Genomic DNA, 20,935 nt, shown 5'->3' with positions numbered 1-20,935 from the left:
TGCAAAGTAATGGTTTATTTGTGAGTTTTTTTACACGTGATTTTTTTGTGTCTGTTTCTCTCATTGTTTGTTAAAAATGTGGAGCCAGTCCAGAGCTCAGGAGCATACTGTCTGTCTCTAGCTGCCCCCACCTCCCCAGATTTCCATGTAATGCTGAGCTTAGGAGCTCAAGATGGTCCGCTGCATCTCCTGAGCTCCACAAGTCTCCAGGCCTCTCTGCTTTGCCCTGTTCTATGGAGCTTAGGAGCAATCTAATGAGTTCCTGTTTCTCCTTGTGTCTAATGGATTTATAAAGTGCCTGTCATGTCGTATGAAGTTTATAAAACTGCACATCACAATACTAAATTTTAGCAATGTTTGAAAATCTCGCTTCATATTTCTGTGCTAATATTAAATTAAATGGCTGTTAGCCTGAATGAGTACCATTATGCAATGTGGTCTGATAGATTTAAGGAATTAAAAACATGCATAAAAAGAAAATAAATATTTAAAATTAGTCATCCAAATCCATATTTAGGAACCTGAGTAAGTGACCCTGGAGCATGATTCTGATGTCTCTTACTCCAGTGAAAATCAGAGGTAACTCTAGGGAAATAAATGAATTTACACAGGTGTAAAACAGGTTTACAATAAGTGAGATCAGATTTCAGGTCACTTACTCAGGTTCCTAAATATGGATTTGGATGACTGGTTGTAGGCACCGAAGTTTGAACATTTAGGCTTACATCTCACTTTTTCCTGATGCATAAATATACTGTCATAATTTGATTGAAACAGGTCTTGCAAAACTCATGGAAGCTGAGATTTCAGTAAACCAGCTGTCCAAAGAGCTGGCAGTGAAAGAGAGAGACTTGGCTGTTGCTTCTAAAAGAGCTGATGGTGTTTTACTGGACGTGACTATGAAAGCCCAAGCTGCTGAAAAGGTGAAAATGCAGGTCCAAAAGGTGAAAGATAAAGCCCATGCCATTGTAGATGAAATTGCCATTGATAAAGCAGCGGCTGAGGAGAAGCTTGAAGCTGCAAGGCCTGCACTGGAGGAAGCAGAGGCAGCACTGCAGGTTAGAATTGAATTGATCCCATGACACGCATACGGATAATGAGCGTAATGATCATTATGTGTGGAACCTAGAGCATTTAATTCTGTTTGTCCATCTTCAGCAAGGCAAATCAGAATGCTGAAAATGCATAAACGGACAGGTTCCAGTTGCCATATTAATTGTGAGTGAGATACAAGGTCCAGAGACTGCAGTTGAATCATCCGGACATCTTACACTAAACACAATCACATACTACCCTTTGGGTTAGATTGAACCTAGCTTGGCAAAGGTGCCCTGGGTGAGATTTAAAAGGCTGTTTTCTCATCTTTCACTCCAAAGCAGAGGCCAGTTGCAGTCTCAGTTTTATTCTTCTGACTGGCAATGTCCAGAGGGCTCTGGCACTGGACTGCTAACCCCTGTGCAGAAACCCTAAAGGCTGGGGAAGGGAGCAGAGAAGTAAAGGTGGGCAATGCTTCTCCCACAATCAGGCAGCAGAGGTGGGCTCCAGGGGAGAGTGCACAGTGTAGAAAATGCTGCTTTTGTGTGCATTCCCTCAGCACACTTTGGCCATATCTTCCATGTGTTGCGCTATGTGTAGGCTGCTGAGTCAATGTAAAGTGAGTCGTACCCATTCTACGCTTCTGAAGTGATTCTCTTTCTGTACAAAGTAGGTGCAGTGACAGTTGCACTGGCTGCCTCTGTGTGCTGAGGTATAAACTCAAAAAGGGAGGCAGGTAGCCACAAAGGGACATAATGTGCAAAAATGTACACTGCACTGATTCTCTGGCTAGTGTCTAGATAAAACAGGTATCAGTGGTGGGTGTAATCTAGAGTAGCCACAAGTCTGCTTTTATCACAAGTGCGAAGCTGATGTACAGGGACCCTGCTCAATAACGAGTCCTGGGAGTGCCATTCTTCTTGTCTACACTCAACTGACGTTCCCTGGTGAGACGTGTCTCTTTTCATATTCCCTATCCTGTATTCTCATTTTGTGTAAGATTGATGCCTGGCATATAGTCCGTGGAAATAGCAATCTGTTTCCCTGTGTGTATGGCAGGGAGAGTGTCAGATAGCCGAGGGGCTGGCTAAGGCTGGGGCAGGGGCAGGAACAGGCACAAACTGGGGCAGGAGCAAGCTGCATCTGGGGGAGTCTGTCAGAACTACCAGGTAGTGGAGAATCTTCCAGCAAGATAGCAACACTGAAGAGACTGGAGTGTCTGCTTCCATTAGGAACTTTTATACCTGCTTGTGGATTGGCTGGGCCTTTGTTGATTGGCTTGCCCCTGTCATAGGCCCTGCAGGCAGTTGCCTCTGATGACTCACCAGCTCAGGCTCAGGGATGACTCACGCATCCAGTGAAGTGAGCTGTAGCTCACGAAAGCTCATGCTCCAATACATTGGTTAGTCTCTAAGGTGCCACAAGTACTCCTTTTCTTTCATCACAGAGAGTTGCCCACAGGCAACAGCAGCGTGTTTGTGTAGATTCAGCATGTAAAAGTCACTCAGGACAAGAGCTGGTTGGGAACTTTCCTCCGGAATGATTTGCTGATGGAAAATGCAGTTTCTGCAAAAATCAAAATTTTTGGTAAAAAATATTTGGTTTTCCACCTGGAAAATTAAAATGTTTAGTTTCAGGTCAATTCGACCTGAATTGGAATATTTCATTTTGCTGAACTGATCTGAAATGTGGTAAGATTAACTAATCCAGGGGTTACAATGCTCCAGAAAGCCACTGCTGCAGACAAGAGAATGGACAGAAGGGAATAGGGTTGTCGGCTGCAAGGCCCACTCATTTAGCTCCTCCCCTTGCACAAAGGATGTCTGATCTTCACTTGTGCACATAGGTGCTGGAACTAAGGGTACTGGGGGTGCTGCTGCACCCGCTGGCTTGAAGTGGTTTCCATTATATACAGGGTTCACAGTTTGGTTCAATGACTCTCAGCACCCCCTCTATACAAATTGTTCCAGCACCCCTGCTTGTACATTTATGAAGTTAAAACTGTGGAGAATCAGGTACACCAGAACTGCTTGCAAAACTGCAGCTGCAGTGCTCATTTTACAGATACAACTTTAAAACAAGTTAATTGTGTCTACCTGAGGCACAGAACTTCAGGGAGGTGCCACCAGTGTATAGCACCTCATCATTACCGCCACTATCCATCATGGGTAGTGGCTAAGCCACAGTCTTGCTCTTTATGTAAAAGGCTAAAAGAGATACCCTACAGTTTGAATTTTAGTTACATTATGTTGGATTCAAAGAGACATTGGTCCCTGATGGAGACAGTCATTAATTCTCATGCACTTCAGTTTGCAAAGGATAGATGCTTAAATAAGAGGGTCATTTTCTTTTGTAATTTTTCAGACTATTAAACCAGTTGACATTGCTACTGTTCGCAAACTGGGTAAACCTCCTCACTTGATAATGCGGATCATGGATTGTGTGCTACTTCTGTTCCAAAGAAAAATTGATTCTGTGACAGCTGACCCAGAACGAACATGTGTGAAGCCATCATGGAATGAAGCTCTGAAGCTAATGAATAATTCAGGATTTCTCAGCATGTTGCTTACTTTCCAAAAGGTAACAACTAAATTACATCATCATTCCTCATAACACCCCTATAGATCCACATGAGCATGCCCTTTGTGTTTATATTATGTATAATTCATAGTAGCTGTAGTTCAAACATTGACCTTATTAAAGCTGTTGGGGCTTTTTATAGTTCATAGCTTTCACATTCAGTAATGTAAGTAAGCTCATTTCTTTTTCATTGATCATTATTTTTATAGTCCTTTCTGCTGAAGAGAGATGGATGGCTCAGGAGTCTAGCAAGGGGGTTGCGCTGGTAGGCACAAATGTCCCAAGCAGTGGTCAAATCCTGAAATCCTTACTCTGGTTTGATTCAGTTCTTACTCAGGCAAGCTCCTATTCTTTAATGGGACTTTGCCTAAAAAAGAATGGATTGAAATTTGAGTAAGGATAGCTGGATCTGGACTACTGTTTTTGGAACAGGCCACAACATCCTACCATTCATATCATTATGTTACCAGAACTGTTTGCATACATGCATGTAAGGTCTTGTCTACGCTAGAGAAATTTACCATTCTAAGAACTGCTTGGTCATCCTAAAAGCTTGTGAAATGGTTCACATCCACAACAAAAGTGTTCCAAATGGTCTGCATGTATTCAATGAACCATTCTGATTATACTTGCTTTCAGCAAGTATAGGAACTGGTTCAGTCTTAACTGTTTCATTTTGAACCATTTTAGTGCCAATGTGGATAGAGGTTTCTGGTATCCTAGCACAAATCATTCACACATTGTCCTTCCATGATTGTGCTGCAGTGCACCAATCACTGCTCAGATGCCTGCACTTGATTTTCTGCATTCCACTGCACAGAGGTCAATTTGACTGGAAGCCACTTACTCACAGAAATATCTCTGCACACACTATGGAGCTCTGCTATGTGAGCTATTTCAAGGGAAGACAACTTCTACTAGCAACAGATCTGCAACAGCTTTTTCTCATCTCACAACAATGTCCCAAAGAAGACAGTTTATATGTATGCGCCCAGCTGGCCAGAGGCCAACACTTGGGTCCTGATTGTAGTGTGAAGAGGAAATCTAGAAGCAGCATGGGAGAAAAAAACGTGTGTTTAACTGGATGTCTGAGTGACGTTTTGAGCTTAATGTAAACCAGAGAAGCAGTTGATGACAGTAAAAATTAAAAGCCTGAAAGTCGAATATAAGAAAGATAATCACAACTACTCTGGGTCTGGGCAGAAAATCTTCCCTTTTTTACAAGGAGCTTAATTGGATTCTGAGGTTTCACCCTCAACCTGAGATGCTGTTGGACACAAGTAAAAAGCCAGGTGGGGTGACTGTCTGGGGAAAGGACTGCCTCAAGGAGCTGGGAAGACCCAGATGCTGTGGAGCCAGGCCTGGAGCTGTGGGGATCACAGAATCTATTTGAGGGGAACCAGGATCCTGACACAACTGCAGACTTAGTAGACCTGGACAGGTTTTAACCATGGTTTCTGAAATGGTGCTAACTACACTTTATCCTTATCTGCATGTCAAATTAAATTAATTTCAGCACTGCTTCAGATGCACACTTGGTTGATGCCTGTTATCAATAATGGGTAATTTTTGTAGTGCATGGAGTCTCCACTCTCCTTTCATCCTCAGTAGTGGTGGTCCCTCCCTCCTGAGGCATATCGGCAGGGCAGCATGAGGAAACTTCAACTGCACCTGTTCAGCCATATCTTGTCATGGACCAGGAGGAGGGCGGTCAGGACTAGTGGTTGGAACAGTGGCGGTGACAGCCAGAGTCAAGAACCAGAAGCCAAGTCAAGGGCCAGAGACAGTGTCAGAGGGCTGGGACAGGGCGAAGGCAGGACTGGAGCATGGCTGGAAACAAGGCAGGAGCAGAGCTGGGAGTAAGGCAGGAACGAGGCAGATGCAAGAGAGATCACAATTGTGGGTGAGTGCATTGAGCAGTTGCTGTCCAAGTGCTACTGCTGGTCTTAACAGCAATCCTGGCAATGGCACTCAGTCAGTCAAGTGATCTGGTTAATCAGGGCTGTAGTTAGCCAGTTGATCCCAGGCCCAGCTACATGCCCTTATTCCTGACACCTCTGTAGGCAGTCAGTACCTAGGACTCTTTATCTGGTATCTTTCCCAAACTCTATAATCACTGAAAGTAAAAAAGAAGAAAATGAGATTAAAGACAATGAGGCCTGATTATGCACTCCTCTCTCAACTGAAACTCCTAATGAGTTGTCCTGTTCGTCACTTATTAATACTATATATGTTCCGAGTGGTAGTTCTCAATGCATTTAACTTTACTCCAAGGAACCAGAACAACTTCTATCAGAATGTCTAAATTCTTGTTGTAAGTGATACTGGCAAATGGAATGAAAACCACTGGAAAACATCTTCCATTTTTGATTAAGTGATTTTCTTGCCTTCTTCTTTCCTTACTCTGAATTTCTGCATTAGTGTATATAGTGGTGGGGAAACCTCATAATGTTTGGAGTTTTGAATTGGTTACAATGCTACATCTGAACCATTTGATGTAAATCTTACTTTTTGAGAGATTTTCCTTATCGCCTGGTTTTGTCAGGGCCAGGAATGTCAATTCAGGTCCCGGATGGATTTTAGACATGCATCTATTTAAAAGCAAAATTATTAACTGCATGTTTCAAACCTCTAAATAGAGATTTAGACTGGTTCTTATTCTTATTATGCTAGTTTGCTAAACCCAAAAATTGAATAGGAAGAAATAAAATCTAGATATTTTTCAAACATCCAAATTTCAGCAAACTTTCCTCATTATAATGTAACTAAACCTAATTTCATCTATTTTCATGACTGTCTTTGTAACCATTACATTAGCTAGTGATCTGTCAGGAGCAAGGCAGACATTTCTGTCAAGTACCTTCAGAACAAAGATCTATTACTTTGATGCTATGAATAGGAGGGTGATTTTTAGACTCATTAAAATAAGCATATTAATAAATTGACTGTAAAATAAAGTTTGAAACATTTAATACTTCCTCCATTAAACAGTCATGCCTCCCACATATATGCCTTACCAGTACATATTATATTGTTTAAGGGGTTAGTTTCAGTTTTTTCCATTATTTAAATAATTATATAAGGACCACAATCATCATTTCTTTATTGATTTGCCTTTTAATGTTCTCTATAGTTTGTGAGAAAAAATTAGATTAAAATAATGAAATGGAAAGTTGAAACAAATGCCTTTTAAAATTTAGGATCAGCATCAGTATTATCAGCAATCTGTGTAGAGCCAAATAGGGCTTTCAAGATTAAACCCTTTGTTGGTACAGATGGGGCCATGTTGCAGTGGGGCTGCAGGAGGAATTCTGGCAAACTGTGAGGAGAAGCAACTCCACTACCCATTAAAAAGGATGAAAGGGTGCAGCCTGCACTTCCCTCAACACTGGTAGGTTTGCTAATAAGTGTGATAAGTGGGTGTGGCCATAGTCCTCCCCTCACCCATCATTCCCTGCTCCTTTGGGGAGGCTTGCATCAGCCAAAAAGAATGCATTCGCTCCCCAGTCAGATTGTAGCTGGCCTCTGCACAGGTGCGAAAAGCATTCTTCCCTCCTCCTGGTGCATCCATATTGAACTAGAAGCGATCTCGTCTTTTAATAATTTGCTTTAATTGTTTGTGTTCTGCTTTCAAATTCAAGCCTACTCTGCAAAATCTGATAGGTTGCTAATTTTTTTCAACACACTCTGAGCACTGAATACAGGGGAAAGTTCAAAAAGAAAATTAAGAACATAAATCGATCACTTTAAAACTGGTGTTAAATTATTGAAGTCATGTGGATATAAATTCTCCATCATCTTTCTAGAGCAGATCCCAAGCAAAACTTTGACTAACTTAATCCTATGTAGGTACAACCTAGATTTAAAAAAGAAAAAAAACAGTGTAGAGCACCATATTCCAATACCGAGTGAAATATAAACCCAAATACAATACTCTGGGTGCAATAGTAATATAAATGATTAATAATTAAGAGGGATATTTAATATAGGCTGGTAGGTTTCAGGAGAGAAGCAGAAGAATGAATTTGTGTGCTTGGGAAGTACGCTTAGTGCAATTGGAGAGAGATCTGGAGAATTGAAAAGAGGGCCAGCAATTAAGTAACAAACTGAAAGGAAAAGTGTATGCTGCATGTATTTGTTCCTGCCTGCTCTGTGATTTGGAAATGGTGGGTCTTATGGCGATCTAAGAAAAGGAGATACAGATAGTTGAAAATAATATGCTGAGGAGAATGGCAGACAAGCAGGGGGTAGACAGAGTGTGCCTGGAAGAAATTAGGGGGAAGATGAACTTGGGACTCGCAGTGATAGAAAGGCTGAAGAGCGCATACTTGAAGTGGGCTGAACATGTGATAAGAATGGAAGAAACCAGCAAAGAAAGAATGGGAGGAAGAGGGCAGCAAGAAAAGACATGGAAGACTGAAAATACAATGGAAAGACTCTGTCAAGAGAAGTTTGAAGAGAATACAATGGAACACCAAGACCTGTGAACCTGTGCCATGGACTGGCAGGAGTTGCGAAGAACTGTGGGCACCTCCTGCCCCATGTAAATGGGAAAAGGAGTTGAAAAGTGAAGTGATTTAATATACATATAATGGTAAATCACTTTTTTAAGAAAAAACATTTTTTGAAGAACAATATTATTTTACAGTCATGTTTTTAAAATAAGTATAATTATGCACACTGTAAAGTGATTATTATTTTGGTAAGGATCATATGTTCATACTGCATGTTTGCCTGAAAATTAATTGGTCACAATCATGTAATTGAATTTATAATTTAACTTTATCTTTAGATTTCTTGCAAATAAACTCTTCTAATTACAGTTTTTTGGCTTTACAATGTGTTCTACTTTTATATGCATGATAAAATGATGTATTGTGTTTTGTGTGTGTATATATAAATATATATATATTTTTTATTAAATAGGATTCAATTACAGGAGAGATTGTGGAACTGCTACAGCCTTATTTAGACATGGAAGATTATAATCTGGAGACGGCTAAAAAAGTTTGTGGGAATGTAGCAGGTCTGTGTTCATGGACACAAGCAATGGCATACTTCTACAGTATTAATAAAGAAGTCCTTCCCCTTAAGGTATTTCATATATTTATTTTCCACCAGTGAGAGATGGGTTAAAATGCTAAAACACATGGGTAAAAATAACTTCTCATCACATTTGAAATAACTAAACTATTTACTTTGAAAGAAACTATGTTAAAAGAACACTAAGGTTGGAAAGTCAAGCATTTAGAAGTTGGGGAAATGCCAGAATTAAGTTTGCTTGTGCAACTTTAATTCGACCTCTGATGCATATATGTTATAATATAGACTTTAACTGCATGATCACATACTGTTTTTTAGACAGAACCCCGCCTCATGCAGAGCCCAGCTTCTCCTTCTCCTTCACTCTGCTTGGGCTCCAGCATGGAAAAATATTGAAAGTACAGTGTCACAGTGGCTCCCTGCTGATGGGCAGGCCCCAAATACAGAGGGGAAATGGGTACACTTTACCAGGGCCCAGTCCAAGGGAGGTGCTCAGCCAGAAGACCACAAGCCCATGACCATGACAAAAAAAACTTTAATTAGCGTGTCTGTGTGCGTTGGGATGTGGGCCTGTGTTATGAGTCTCCCCTAGGCCTAGTGAAAGGTTGTTTGTGGCTTGCTGCTAGGAAGAGCAATTGCAAGGAAATTACTGCTCAGCCTCCACAGCCTTGGTATGGAGCATCCTCTGTTCAGTTCACATGTATAAGCTGTGAGGAGCTGGAGCATGCTCGGTGCAAATGGAATCTTTGGAGAATTTAGCTGCCAAACTCTAACAAATCTCTCCTGAGCATATGTGAAATCTTTCAAAGGCTTACTTGGGCAAACGTGGGTGGTTTTTCACTTTGATGGAAAAAGATACATTCCTGATACCAGAGTGCCTCTGTGCCAAATTTCAAGTCCCTTCTCCAAAGTATGGAGATACTACAGCTTCTCAACACAAAGTTTGAAAGAATTATTTACAATGGGGAAAAGGTTTCCCTCATCTCTCTGAACTGTTTTTGATTAAAAATAAAATAATAATCAGCCTGAACAGTTAAAGTTTGGCAAAGTTATAAACCAAACATTTTATTATAATGGAAAATGGTGGTAACCTTAACTATAGGGGTCACTATCTGGACTTCCTATAATCCTAAAGTTATAGCTGTGAGGAGGCGGTATGCTGTCGGCTTTCTTTTTTTTGAACATGTTGCACAGTGTTGATATGTAACAGGAATCCCAGGAGCTATTGGGGAGGTCATGGGAGTTGCCTTTGAATCCTCCCTTTGCATCTTTGGATCCTCCCTTTGAATTCTTCGGAGGAGGACACAGTACACTGCAGTAGTTTGCCGGTCCTGGGTCAACTCTTGGGAAACAGAACTGTTGGCAAGACAGAGTCAAAGTGTACTGTGCCTGATCACCAGCAGATGTGCGGGTTGTGGGTGATGAACCAGGGGATGCCAAGGACAACAGTTGAATCTGGTGCAGGAATTTAGCCCAAATTGGAAAATTGCTTGGTGGCCTCAAATGGCAGTTAACTCTAGGGGAACCATCCGGTGGGTGACCAGTCCCAACAAAAGGAGTGAACCATTTATGGACTCCACTAACTTGGTGGAGTCCTTGCACTGGATGGGGGTATTGTGTGGTTGGTCAAACTCCAGTTCCATGAAATTGCCTGAGGGCAAACAAGTCCACCAGTGTCTCTAGGTTGGTATCGGGCATCACAGAGTGCCAGAGCCTGAGAGGGAGTTGGAAATATGTTGGATCCTGATTGGCCATCACCAGGGTACTGGCAGACACGAGTTGGTGTGGGCTGCTTGGGGAGAGAGGAAGGATGCCAGCCCAGCCTGGACCCCCTATCGAGGCACGTGCTTGATGTTTACCTGACCAGGGCACAGATTGAACCTTGGCAGGGCTACTTGATGCAAAGTGTTCTAGTTCCCTGCAGTATAGGGATAGGCTGTTGACCAGCATTGATTCTTCTTCATGTTGAGAGGCAGGGTCAGGCCTCCTTGACTTGCATGGGTTTGGGCAACAAGGAAGGGCTTGGTGATGGGGGAAGGGCTGAACCAGCAGGGCTGGCTGGAGCCAAGAGGTCCATCTTTTTTCTTGCCAGTGTTTGGTCAAGCGATAGTCAATCTTGATGCATAGGTCAGATAAGGCTTCCAGAATGGACAGGGATTCCACCCATGCCAATTCATCTTTAATATCATTGATTAAGGTGATCCGGAAATGATAACACTGGGCAGCCTCATTCCACTCGGTCTCTTCTACCAAACATCAGAACTCCACTACGTATTTAGCAACTGGCCCGTGTTCCTGCTACAACACTTGAAACGTGGTTTTGGCCATACACTTGTGACTTGGGTCACTGAAGATCATCACCATAGTTTGAACCAAGTCCTCAAATTGTCCCAGAAGTGGGCTTGATTATTCCAGGAGTGGAGATACCCAAGCCAGGGCCTCCCTGGGAAGCAGGCTTATAATCAATCCCTCTCGGGCTTGGTCAGTAGGGTGCAATTGTGGGCAGAGAAGAAATATGACCTGACACTGAATTTCCATGGAACTTGTCAGGTAGGGGGAACTTGAGTCCATGAGGAGCAGTGGTCACTGCTGAAGGTAGCATGGCTTGAGCTTACAGGGCTGCATTCTGTGCCTGCAGGGCAGCAATCTGGGCTTGCAAGGTCTTGTAGGGCTTCCACTGTCTCTGTCAGAGAGATACTGACCTTTATCGAATCCATGCTTGCCCTATCAATCCTAGTCCTTTTATTGTTTGTGATTGGGCTACGCACACTGTCAGTGATCAGGACATGGACGATCATGCCCAGTGGTTAGAGCAGGAGTCGGTAGCCAGGAATCACAGATCAGAGTCAGAGCTGGAGTCAGAGGCCAGGCTCCAGAATCAAGGGTCAGAGTTCAAATCAGAAGTCAGAAATCAGAGCTAGGGGTCATAATCAGAGTCAGAGGTCAGATTCCAGAGCTAAAGGTAAGGAATTGCAGCCAAGGGTCAGGACTGGGTTCCCTGGAGTGAGGTAAGACTGGGTCCAAGGCAGGAACAGGAGTGGGAACAAGCAGGCACAAAACTATAACAGCCATGGGCTAATGCTTTGAGCAGCTGCTGAACAGCTGTTGCTGCTGTGCTGAAGAGCCAGTCTGCTGACTCTTCCAACCAATCAGGTGAAGTAGCCAATCAGGCATCCCACTTCCGGCCAGCTGTACTGGTTAGTTTGACTGGAGACTGATTCAGCTGCAGGCCTTCTTCCAAACTCGCTCTGCTGCAGGCCCTGATACCTAAGCTCCCTGTTCCAGTTGATCTGTTTAGTTCTTTTCTCCCAAAGACCTGCCTCTTTGTGTTGGATTAGGTTTCAGTTCCAAATACCCCATTCTATAGGGGGCAGCTCTCTCTCAAGTCTTCTCTCTCAGTCTCACACACCTCACCTTTTAGGTGTCATGGTGTGTATTTTTCCTTGCTTTTCTCCACTATAAAATAATTGCTATCACCAGCCTCGTCCCTATGATCTGCTGTATGTCAGCAGATGTAGTGGCAATAGCTACTGAAGTTCTTGTTGACATTGCTATTCCCCGGAGGTTGAATTCATGGAACAATGTACTCTTCCTTTGTTGACATGAATCAGATTTGCTCCTCTAATTCTCTGTTGACAGAGCCGTTTCTCTTAGGGCCCACCAGACTTCATGCTGTATGTTTTATCACGCTTGGCCAGGGCCAGCTCTAGACCATATGGTGCTCCAGACGAGGAGCATCTTCAGCGATCCCCACCATGTATTAAACTTTTGAATACCTTATTTTTTACTGCATTTGTAGTCCATTTCATGACTTTGATGCACGATTTGGGAACTACAAGCCAGTCAGCCTCACCTCAGTCCCCGGAAAAATCATGGAGCATGTCCTCAAGGAATCAATTCTGAAGCACTTAGAAGACAGAAAAGTGATCAGGAACAGTCAGCATGGATTCACCAAGGGAAAGTCATGCCTGACTAATCTAATTGCCATCTATGATGAGATAACTGGTTCTGTGGATGAAGGGAAAGCAGTGGACGTGTTATTCCTCAACTTTAGCAAAGCTTTTGACACGGTCTCCCACAGTATTCTTGTCAGCAAGTTAAAGAAGTATGGGCTGGATGGATGCACTACAAGGTGGGTAGAAAGTTGGCTAGGTTGTCGGGCTCAACGGGTAGTGATCAATGGCTCCATGTCTAGTTGGTAGCTGGTATCTAGCGGAGTGCCCCAAGGGTCGGTCCTGGGGCCGGTTTTGTTCAATATCTTCATTAATGATCTGGAGGATGGTGTGGATTGCACCCTCAGCAAGTTTGCAGATGACACTAAACTGGGAGGTAGATATGCTGGAGGGTAGGGATAGGATACAGAGGGCCCTAGACAAATTGGAGGATTGGGCCAAAAGAAATCTGATGACATTCAACAAGGACAAGTGCAGAGTCCTGCACTTAGGATGGAAGAATCCAATGCACCGCTACAGACTAGGGACCGAATGGCTCGGCAGCAGTTCTGCAGAGAAGGACCTGGGGTGACAGTGGACGAGAAGCTGGATATAAGTCAACAGTGTTGCCCTTGTTGCCAAGAAGGCCAATGGGATTTTGGGATGTATAAGTAGGGGCATTGCCAGCAGATCGAGGGACGTGATCGTTCCCCTCTATTCGACATTGGTGAGGCCTCATCTGGAGTACTGTGTCCAGTTTTGGGCCCCACACTACAAGAAGGATGTGGAGAAATTGGAGAGAGTCCAGCGAAGGGCAACAAAAATGATTAGGGGTCTGGAACACATGACTTATGAGGAGAGGCTGAGGGAACTGGGATTGTTTAGTCTACGGAAGAGAAGAATGAGGGGGGATTTGATAGCTGCTTTCAACTACCTGAAAGGTGGATCCAAAGAGGATAGATCTAGACTATTCTCAGTGATAGCAGATGACAGGACAAGGAGTAATGGTCTCAAGTTGCAGTGGGGGAGATTTAGGTTGGATATTAGGAAAAACTTTTTCACTAGGAGGGTGGTGAAACACTGGAATGCGTTACCTAGGGAGGTGGTGGAATCCCCTTCCTTAGAAGTTTTTAAGGTCAGGCTTGACAAAGCCCTGGCTGGGATGATTTAGTTGGGATTGGTCCTGCTCTGGGCAGGGGGTTGGACTAGATGGCCTCCAGAGGTCCCTTCCAACTCTGTTATTCTATGATTCTATGATTTGCATGCATGATTTATCCCTGTCATATAAGATGATAAATTTGCATGATAGGATCTGTAAATCTGTATTTATTCATGCCATATATAAGCAAATAAAAATGGTTTCCTCTAAGCTTATAGAAACTTTTTAATTTTAAGAATAACTGAAATGTACTAACTTCAACAAATTGAACTGGGCACTAATATTTGGTGGACCAGCATTAAATAGTGTTGCAGTAAGTGACAGCCTTAGAATGTTAACTCTAGTCCTTCCGTTCAAAAAGTTGCTTTTCTCACCTTTGCCCTTGCGAACTGTCAGAGTGTCACAGAGATCCAAAGACTGGCCAATAGCATTTTGAAGCGATAAAATAGCCATCATCGATCAAAGTTATGTTTTAATGAGCCTGAGCTTCAAAAAGCTGCACTTACCACTTGCAACTGTGACGGGCAGCGTGAACAGAATCCTCAAAGCTATCCACAGATTAGGAAAAGTGTCTGTCAGCTCTGCATCATGAATGAATTGGAAAAGAGAGTGCTTCCTGTTTTGTAGAATGTGACAGGTGTTGTCCAATTTGACATACAGGTCTTTATCATCGATGTCAGAACATTCCCCATGTGTCAGTGTCCAGAGAATGTCTGTACAATTGTCCAAAAGTGTTTTCCTGTCTGCTGGCAGCTTACTAAGGTCATACAACCTCCCCTCCCCCGCGAGGTCTTTTTGTGCTGCTTCATTTATCCAAACCTTTCTTCAATGGACACTCAAGCAGTTAAAAAGTGAGCAAAAAAACCTCCCTCTTGAATTTTTCTTCTGAGCTTCCCATCACTTCATCTCTGCCCTCGTAACCAAACTCTCTTTTTCCGATGACTATGAGTTTCCTTGAAGACTGGCTCAACTCCCAAGTTTTCCGCCATTTCTTTAGCAGCATGATGGCATCTTCAAATCCGTTGTCTCTGATGGCTGCAAAGAAATCAAGGCAGCTTCTTTTCAAAGTAGTAGTGGTCGTGATGTCCATTGACTGAGTTTGTAATGCCTTGCTTACAGTGTTTACTGGGAACAGGATATTGTGCCAAACCACAACTGAGACCAGAAGTTTGAAGTCAGTGATCTGGTTTGCCAGGCTTTGCACTTCGTGTTGGGCTCTGGCCTTGGCTTTACTTGACTATGCCAGTTCCATCAATACGTCGTAAACCTCAGTCTCTTGGTACCTCACTGGTCTTATGCGGTCAATGCAGCTCTCCCAGCGAGCATCACTTAGCAGCTTCACAGTCAGATTTGTAACATGGCTGTGAGGATCTTGCACCTGATAAATGATGCTGAAAACAGGATGTATAGCCTTTGCAGTACTCCGAAGAGAGATACTGAATGTAAAGAAAATGATGCTGCATCGGACACAACCCGGTGGAGGGAACGGCAGCCACAAGGCAGGAAGACAGTTCTTGGATTCAGCGCAAGAATCCTTGCCTGGACACCATTGTTTCTTCCCGTCATGTTCACACCGTTGTCATAGCCTTGACCACAGCAGTCCTAAAGCTTTATTTTATTCTCATTCAAGCCATTTATGAACAGTTCTGTTAGGTCTTTTCTAATAAAGTCTGTCCACAGACCGGAAACAGATAAAATGTTCCTTTACTTGGATACAGCCATCTTTGTCATCAACAAATCTTACTGTAAATGACAATTTGTGACCGATATGGGAAGCGTGGAATCCATTATTACGGCATAGTACTTGGCTTTGCCGAGCCGCATCAATATGTTATCAAGCACCTTTCTTTCCATAAGGTCAGTCAATTTGTTTTGAATTGTTTTGCTGCAGTAATGGTCCACAGTTTCTTTACGAACTACTCAATGTAGGTGCTCATGAAAGACATTATAGTATTTCCCAAGGAGCTCTACTAAACCAAGGAAATTACCGTTACGTTCAGTGAACAACATATCCAACAAACTCTGGAAAGCCATATTATTCTTTGCAAGCATGGTGGTGGGTATTGTAAGCAAGGGGAGGCTGTGCCTCCCCAAACAGCCTACCATGGCCCTGCCCCGAGGCCAGCATGCCTCCTGAAGGGACTCGGGGTCACTGGGGCAGCTGCTGCTGGGCCGTGCTGCCTGCCTGGTGCTCTGGGGCTGGCTGCCCGAGCACTGGGACTGGGGGCCTGGTGACTGTGCTGCCTGACTGCTTCAGCCCCAGGGCCAGGGGTGCAGTGCTGGTGCTGCCCGGCCACCTGACCCCGGGGCTGGGGACATGGCGACTATGCTTCCCAGACATCTGGAGTCCTGAAGCTGGGGGCGCGGCAGCTGCGCTTCCGAGCCACCCACAGCACCGGGGTTGGGGATGCTGTGGCCACGCTGCCCAGGGGCTGTGGGAGTTGAGGTTGTGGCACACCGGGGCTGGGCCCTCGGCCCCCGGCCATCCGGCACTGGGACCAGGGGGCTGCGGTGGGAGTGCTTTGGGCTTCTGCAGGGGAGAGGGGACAGAAGGTGCGGGGCCTCAGGCACAAGGGGAGGAGACAAGCATTAGCCTCCCTGGGTGGCTGGGTCACTGGCCTCCCATGTTTGCAAGGAAGAGGGTAATTGAGCATGTTCCTCCAATGCTGGGTTTCTACAGTAATAATGCGTTGGTTTTCTGCGTCTGTGCATTTATTTAGCTTGAGCCTAGACTCAAACTCCATCCATTTGGAGTAGGGCACGAAATGGCCAGGTGACTTTTCATGTTGCTTCAGAGAATCAGCTAAGTTATGCCAGTAATTGTACCCAGAAAGCATAAGCAACAATTTGGCATTCTTGTCAAATATTTTGCAAGAAAAACAGAACACTTTGTCAGTTGATTTTGAGTAAACCAGGCAGCACCCCAAGCCCAGCACCCGCCAAGCCTGGCACCCCAGGCAGTTGCCTGGGTCATCTGCTGCTAAATCCAGCCCTGCTCTTGGGATAAAATCTCAAGACATGCACTTGGCTTTTCTTTTTCACAAGGATTTCACTAATTAAAGCAAGGACAATTTACTGGATTTCAGCATATTATAATCAGAATTAAGGACATTTTCTTAGCAGAGCCTTGTGTTACAAATCAGTGCTTATTTAGACTGTTTACAGAGTCACCCTAATAGTGTCAATGTTCTATTTGTTTATTGGTTTGGGCAAGGTGGGAGGTATTTGCCTAAGTGAGACCTTTTATGAGATATATACGGGTAATAAAGCTTTTGACAGAAAATGCATGACCACTTCAGAAATCTTGTAACAAAAGGAGTATAGAGTTAAGTTACATGGTGATTAAACCAGATGCTTGTTAAATTCCAAAATAACCAGTTCAGCTGGAAATAATCTTTAATTATAAATGTGATTACTAAGCAGGGTTTCCTTTAGTTGCTCCCTGATTTTTTACAATCATGTATATAGTGGAATAAACTTTTCATAATTCATTGAATAAATATCAGTTTTGTCTGGTAGGAATGCACTAGTCATGAGCTCAGATTTCAATGATTTAATATTAGTAATTAAGAATTAAACAGTTAGGTGAAGCATGTTGATTGGATTTTAGCTCCCAGAAGAGCAAAAATGCATGTTTAGTGCAACTGGTTCAGTGTGCTTCCTTTTACTTTTATGACAGAAGTAGTTGGGAGGAAAATCAGTAGTTTCCATAATTAGCTGTTCATAATTCAAAAGTCACAGTTGTCATTTGTTCTTGCCCTGAGAAGAAATTACAAAAGTTTGAGTCTTGGGTGTAATACCGAACAGATTGCCTAAAGTCCCTAGCGTACAGCTGTTTCATGATGGCCTTCGAGTGCATTGCCGATTTTGAACTGTTGAAAATGAAGATGCATTGTATGATTAACTGATCAGCCTGAAGATACTAACGAATCAAAGCAGTTTAATATTGCACCAAGCTGCTTAATGTTGTGATTTCTTGCCAGCAATAACTAAAATTGAAAAAAGAAACTATATTCAAATTTTGTGGTTTCAAACAAAGCATTGTATTAAAATAATACCCCAGTACTGTACAGTACGTACAACACTATAGTAGTATGGAATGAATGCTATGAGTTAGAACTGTCAGATAATTGGGATTCAATATTTTTCACCCTGAATTATTTGTAGGCAAATCTAGCGTTGCAGGAAGCAAGGCTAGCAGTTGCGCAAACTGAATTAAATAATGCACAGAACCAGCTTGATGAGAAACAGAGGGAATTGGACCAAGTACAAGCCATGTATAATGCTACCATGCAAGAGAAACAAACTTTACTGGATGATGCTGACGCATGCAGATGGAAGATGAACAATGCCACAGCCCTAATTGAAGGATTAGGTGGAGAAAAGGTATTGATGCATCTGAGCAGAGATCCAGCATAAATTAATTGCTTTGAGCACAATCCATAGCAACAATCAATAGTGCCAAATAAATTCACAGACAAAAAGTGACATCTATATACTGTAGTGTGAATGTTATTGTATTTTGCTTATATATATATATATATATATATAAAATTCTTGGTTGATCTGTGTGTATATAACAAAGTTATAATAGCCTGTTGAGTTAATATTGCTCTTTTGTATGCATATTTAGATCATTATTCTGCAATTCACGTTGTGCTAATGGTTTGATTTAAGCACTGGGAGCAATACTGGCAAAACTCCTTTAACTTAAATAGGATCATGAAATAGGTCTTTAATTAAACATTTGAATTAAATATTATGAAAATAATTGTTCTTTTTTATATATACCCAAGAATAGTAGTTCAAAGTATTGACTACTTCCCTGCAAAACTTCCAGTTGCAGGTCTGTGAGTTGACAAACATTTCAATCCATAGGGTATAATTTTGATTTGTCAATATCCCATGGGCAAGACCTGTCGGGTCACAGATGTTGTTATAGTTTTCACCCAGTAGAAGAATAAGACCTGGCAGCATTTCAGATCTTTAAAATACTTTGTTTTTAATTCAGAATGCATATCTGAAGATAGAGGAGCATTGCCTTTACGAAATTATGTGTGCTTCCAGTAAACACTGGATATATGTTTTGAACCCAAGGGTTGGAAATTTTGACTATGTCATGGTGTGACCATTGCCCCATGTGCTTTGAGTTTGAAGTTGCCGTTCCTTGTAAGGGTGAGGGAACTACTTTGATGGCCCGACTTCAGAGGCTTATGGAACCTGAACCTTTCCAGAGGACTCTGAAGCAGGATACTGTTCATCTCTGCTGATCATTTGGTAGCACCTTATAATAATTGTTTGGGTGAAATCCTGGCCTCAGTGAAGTCAATGAGAGTTTTGCCATTGATTCCAGTGGGCCCAGGATTTCACCGTATGTCCTTCACTTTGATGGGTTGGCTCCTTGGTTCCTTCTTCCCTGGGTTCTTCACAAGTCACCCTGCTTATGGAGGACTTGTGACCGCTGAAGCAGAAACAGGGACAGCTAGACCAGTGGTGGTGCAAGACTTGATCTAATTGATTCCATCATCAAGTATATGATGTGATGATTTAATCATATGCTGTGGCTGTTCAGAACTATAAAGACATTTTTTGCCTCCACCATTGCATCCACAGAGTCTCGAAGTTTGAAGCGAAAAAGCTGTCAGTTTTTTATTGTGTTCTAAATATATATGAAATGTATTGAATGATTTGGCTACATATTTTTAAGTCAATACTTAAACTGAAAGAGCAAATCTGAACATGTGTCTGCAATTCAGTATGGTGGGTTTTCATGGGTGTTGAGCTGTAAGATCTTTCAGGACCTGTGAGTCAGCTATACTTTCTGAGACCGACAGCACGATAAGGGGATACACAGAGCCTGGTCCTGCCATCTTCACTTGGGCAAAACTGTCACTGGCTTTAATGAGAGTTTTGTTTAAGTAAAGATTGTAAGACCAGGCCCATAGTGCATACAAAACAAATGAGAATAGAAATTCATAACAGTAAGGGAATAATTAAAAAAGTGATTTAGGAAATTTCTTATGCTTTCAGAATAGACTGTTTTAAGCCCAAAACACTCTTGGTTCAATTAGCAGTAAAAATATACTGGGAAGAAAAAATAGATGCTTTGATTTGAACTTCAGTTGAATTTTGTGCCTATTTAACAAAGTTCTTTACAACATTTTAAAATTTAGATTCGTTGGACAGAAAGCAGCAAAAATTTTCAAGATCAAATTATTCGATTAGTTGGAAATGTTCTTCTAGCCACTGGATTTCTCTCCTACTCTGGGCCATTCAATCAGGAGTATAGAAACTTGCTGCTCCGGCTGTGGAAGACAGAGATGGACCAAAATAGGATTCCATATAGTGACGTAAGTATTCCTGCATTCTAGAAAAAGATACATTATTGTGCCCCACAGAGAAATACTGCTAAGAACATGTAATTCTTAACAGAGAAATCCTTTGAAAAGATTTACCGGCTGTCAAGTTCCATCTCCTTCTTTAAACAAAAAAATTGGCAAATATGCTAATATGAAAAAATCTCATTCAAAAATCTTCTCTTTTTACTTCAGTACATCATAAATCCTGCACGTACTGAATCACATGGTGGAGTTAGCAAATTCAACCAGGTTACTGTAATCTGAGAACCTCTTATGTTAACATTTCTGTGAATCACTTTAGCTATATATGGTATTTCATGACAGTAAGATAATATAAAAAAGAGCCTGTTCCTGCTCCCATTGAAGTCAATGGCGGCAATTTTAGGCAATCAAATCCCTGTCAGCATATATAGGGTGATTGTGTCCCTAAAAACCAAAATATCCTTGTTTTCAGGGTGTGTTTCACTAAAAGCAATGAGTACATGTGTGTTTCAAGGACTTCCCCCTGAAAGGATTATCATACTCTTGCCAGAACTTTCCAGGGACTCTCCCACCCCTCTGTACTTGTCCTTTAATCCGCACTCCTCCTGTGACAAACCCACAGGATGGCATGTAGGAGAGGGAAGAGGCTTGTTTGGCTGAGGAGAGCAGAGGTTCCCTTCTCTCACTCTCCCAAGCACCTCTTCCTATTGTCACCAAGACCACTCCCTTTCCGTTGTTACCCACTATCCCTCCCACCAACATTAAAAATCTGGTCAACCTAGAATCACTTATTTTGTTGTTATGATCCTGAAGTATAAAGCCATGAATATCAAGGATGGATCTGG

General features: G+C 42.5%; 1 protein-coding gene across 1 annotated transcript in view; it reads left to right on the top strand.

The window, feature by feature from the left end:
- LOC144260155 (dynein axonemal heavy chain 5-like) overlaps positions 1–20,935 on the top strand; it is a 259,923-nt gene that overhangs the window by 143,880 nt on the left and 95,108 nt on the right. Inside the window, exons 48-52 of the mRNA XM_077808714.1 lie at positions 778–1,058; positions 3,400–3,615; positions 8,542–8,709; positions 17,917–18,135; positions 19,923–20,099. Coding sequence (XP_077664840.1) covers positions 778–1,058; positions 3,400–3,615; positions 8,542–8,709; positions 17,917–18,135; positions 19,923–20,099 — 1,061 coding nt within the window. The remainder of the gene's footprint in view (positions 1–777; positions 1,059–3,399; positions 3,616–8,541; positions 8,710–17,916; positions 18,136–19,922; positions 20,100–20,935) is intronic.

The sequence above is a fragment of the Eretmochelys imbricata genome, chromosome 2, assembly GCF_965152235.1.
Source record: "Eretmochelys imbricata isolate rEreImb1 chromosome 2, rEreImb1.hap1, whole genome shotgun sequence".
Classification (NCBI taxonomy): Eukaryota; Metazoa; Chordata; order Testudines; family Cheloniidae; genus Eretmochelys; species Eretmochelys imbricata.
This window is presented reverse-complemented; position numbering and strand designations above follow the sequence as displayed.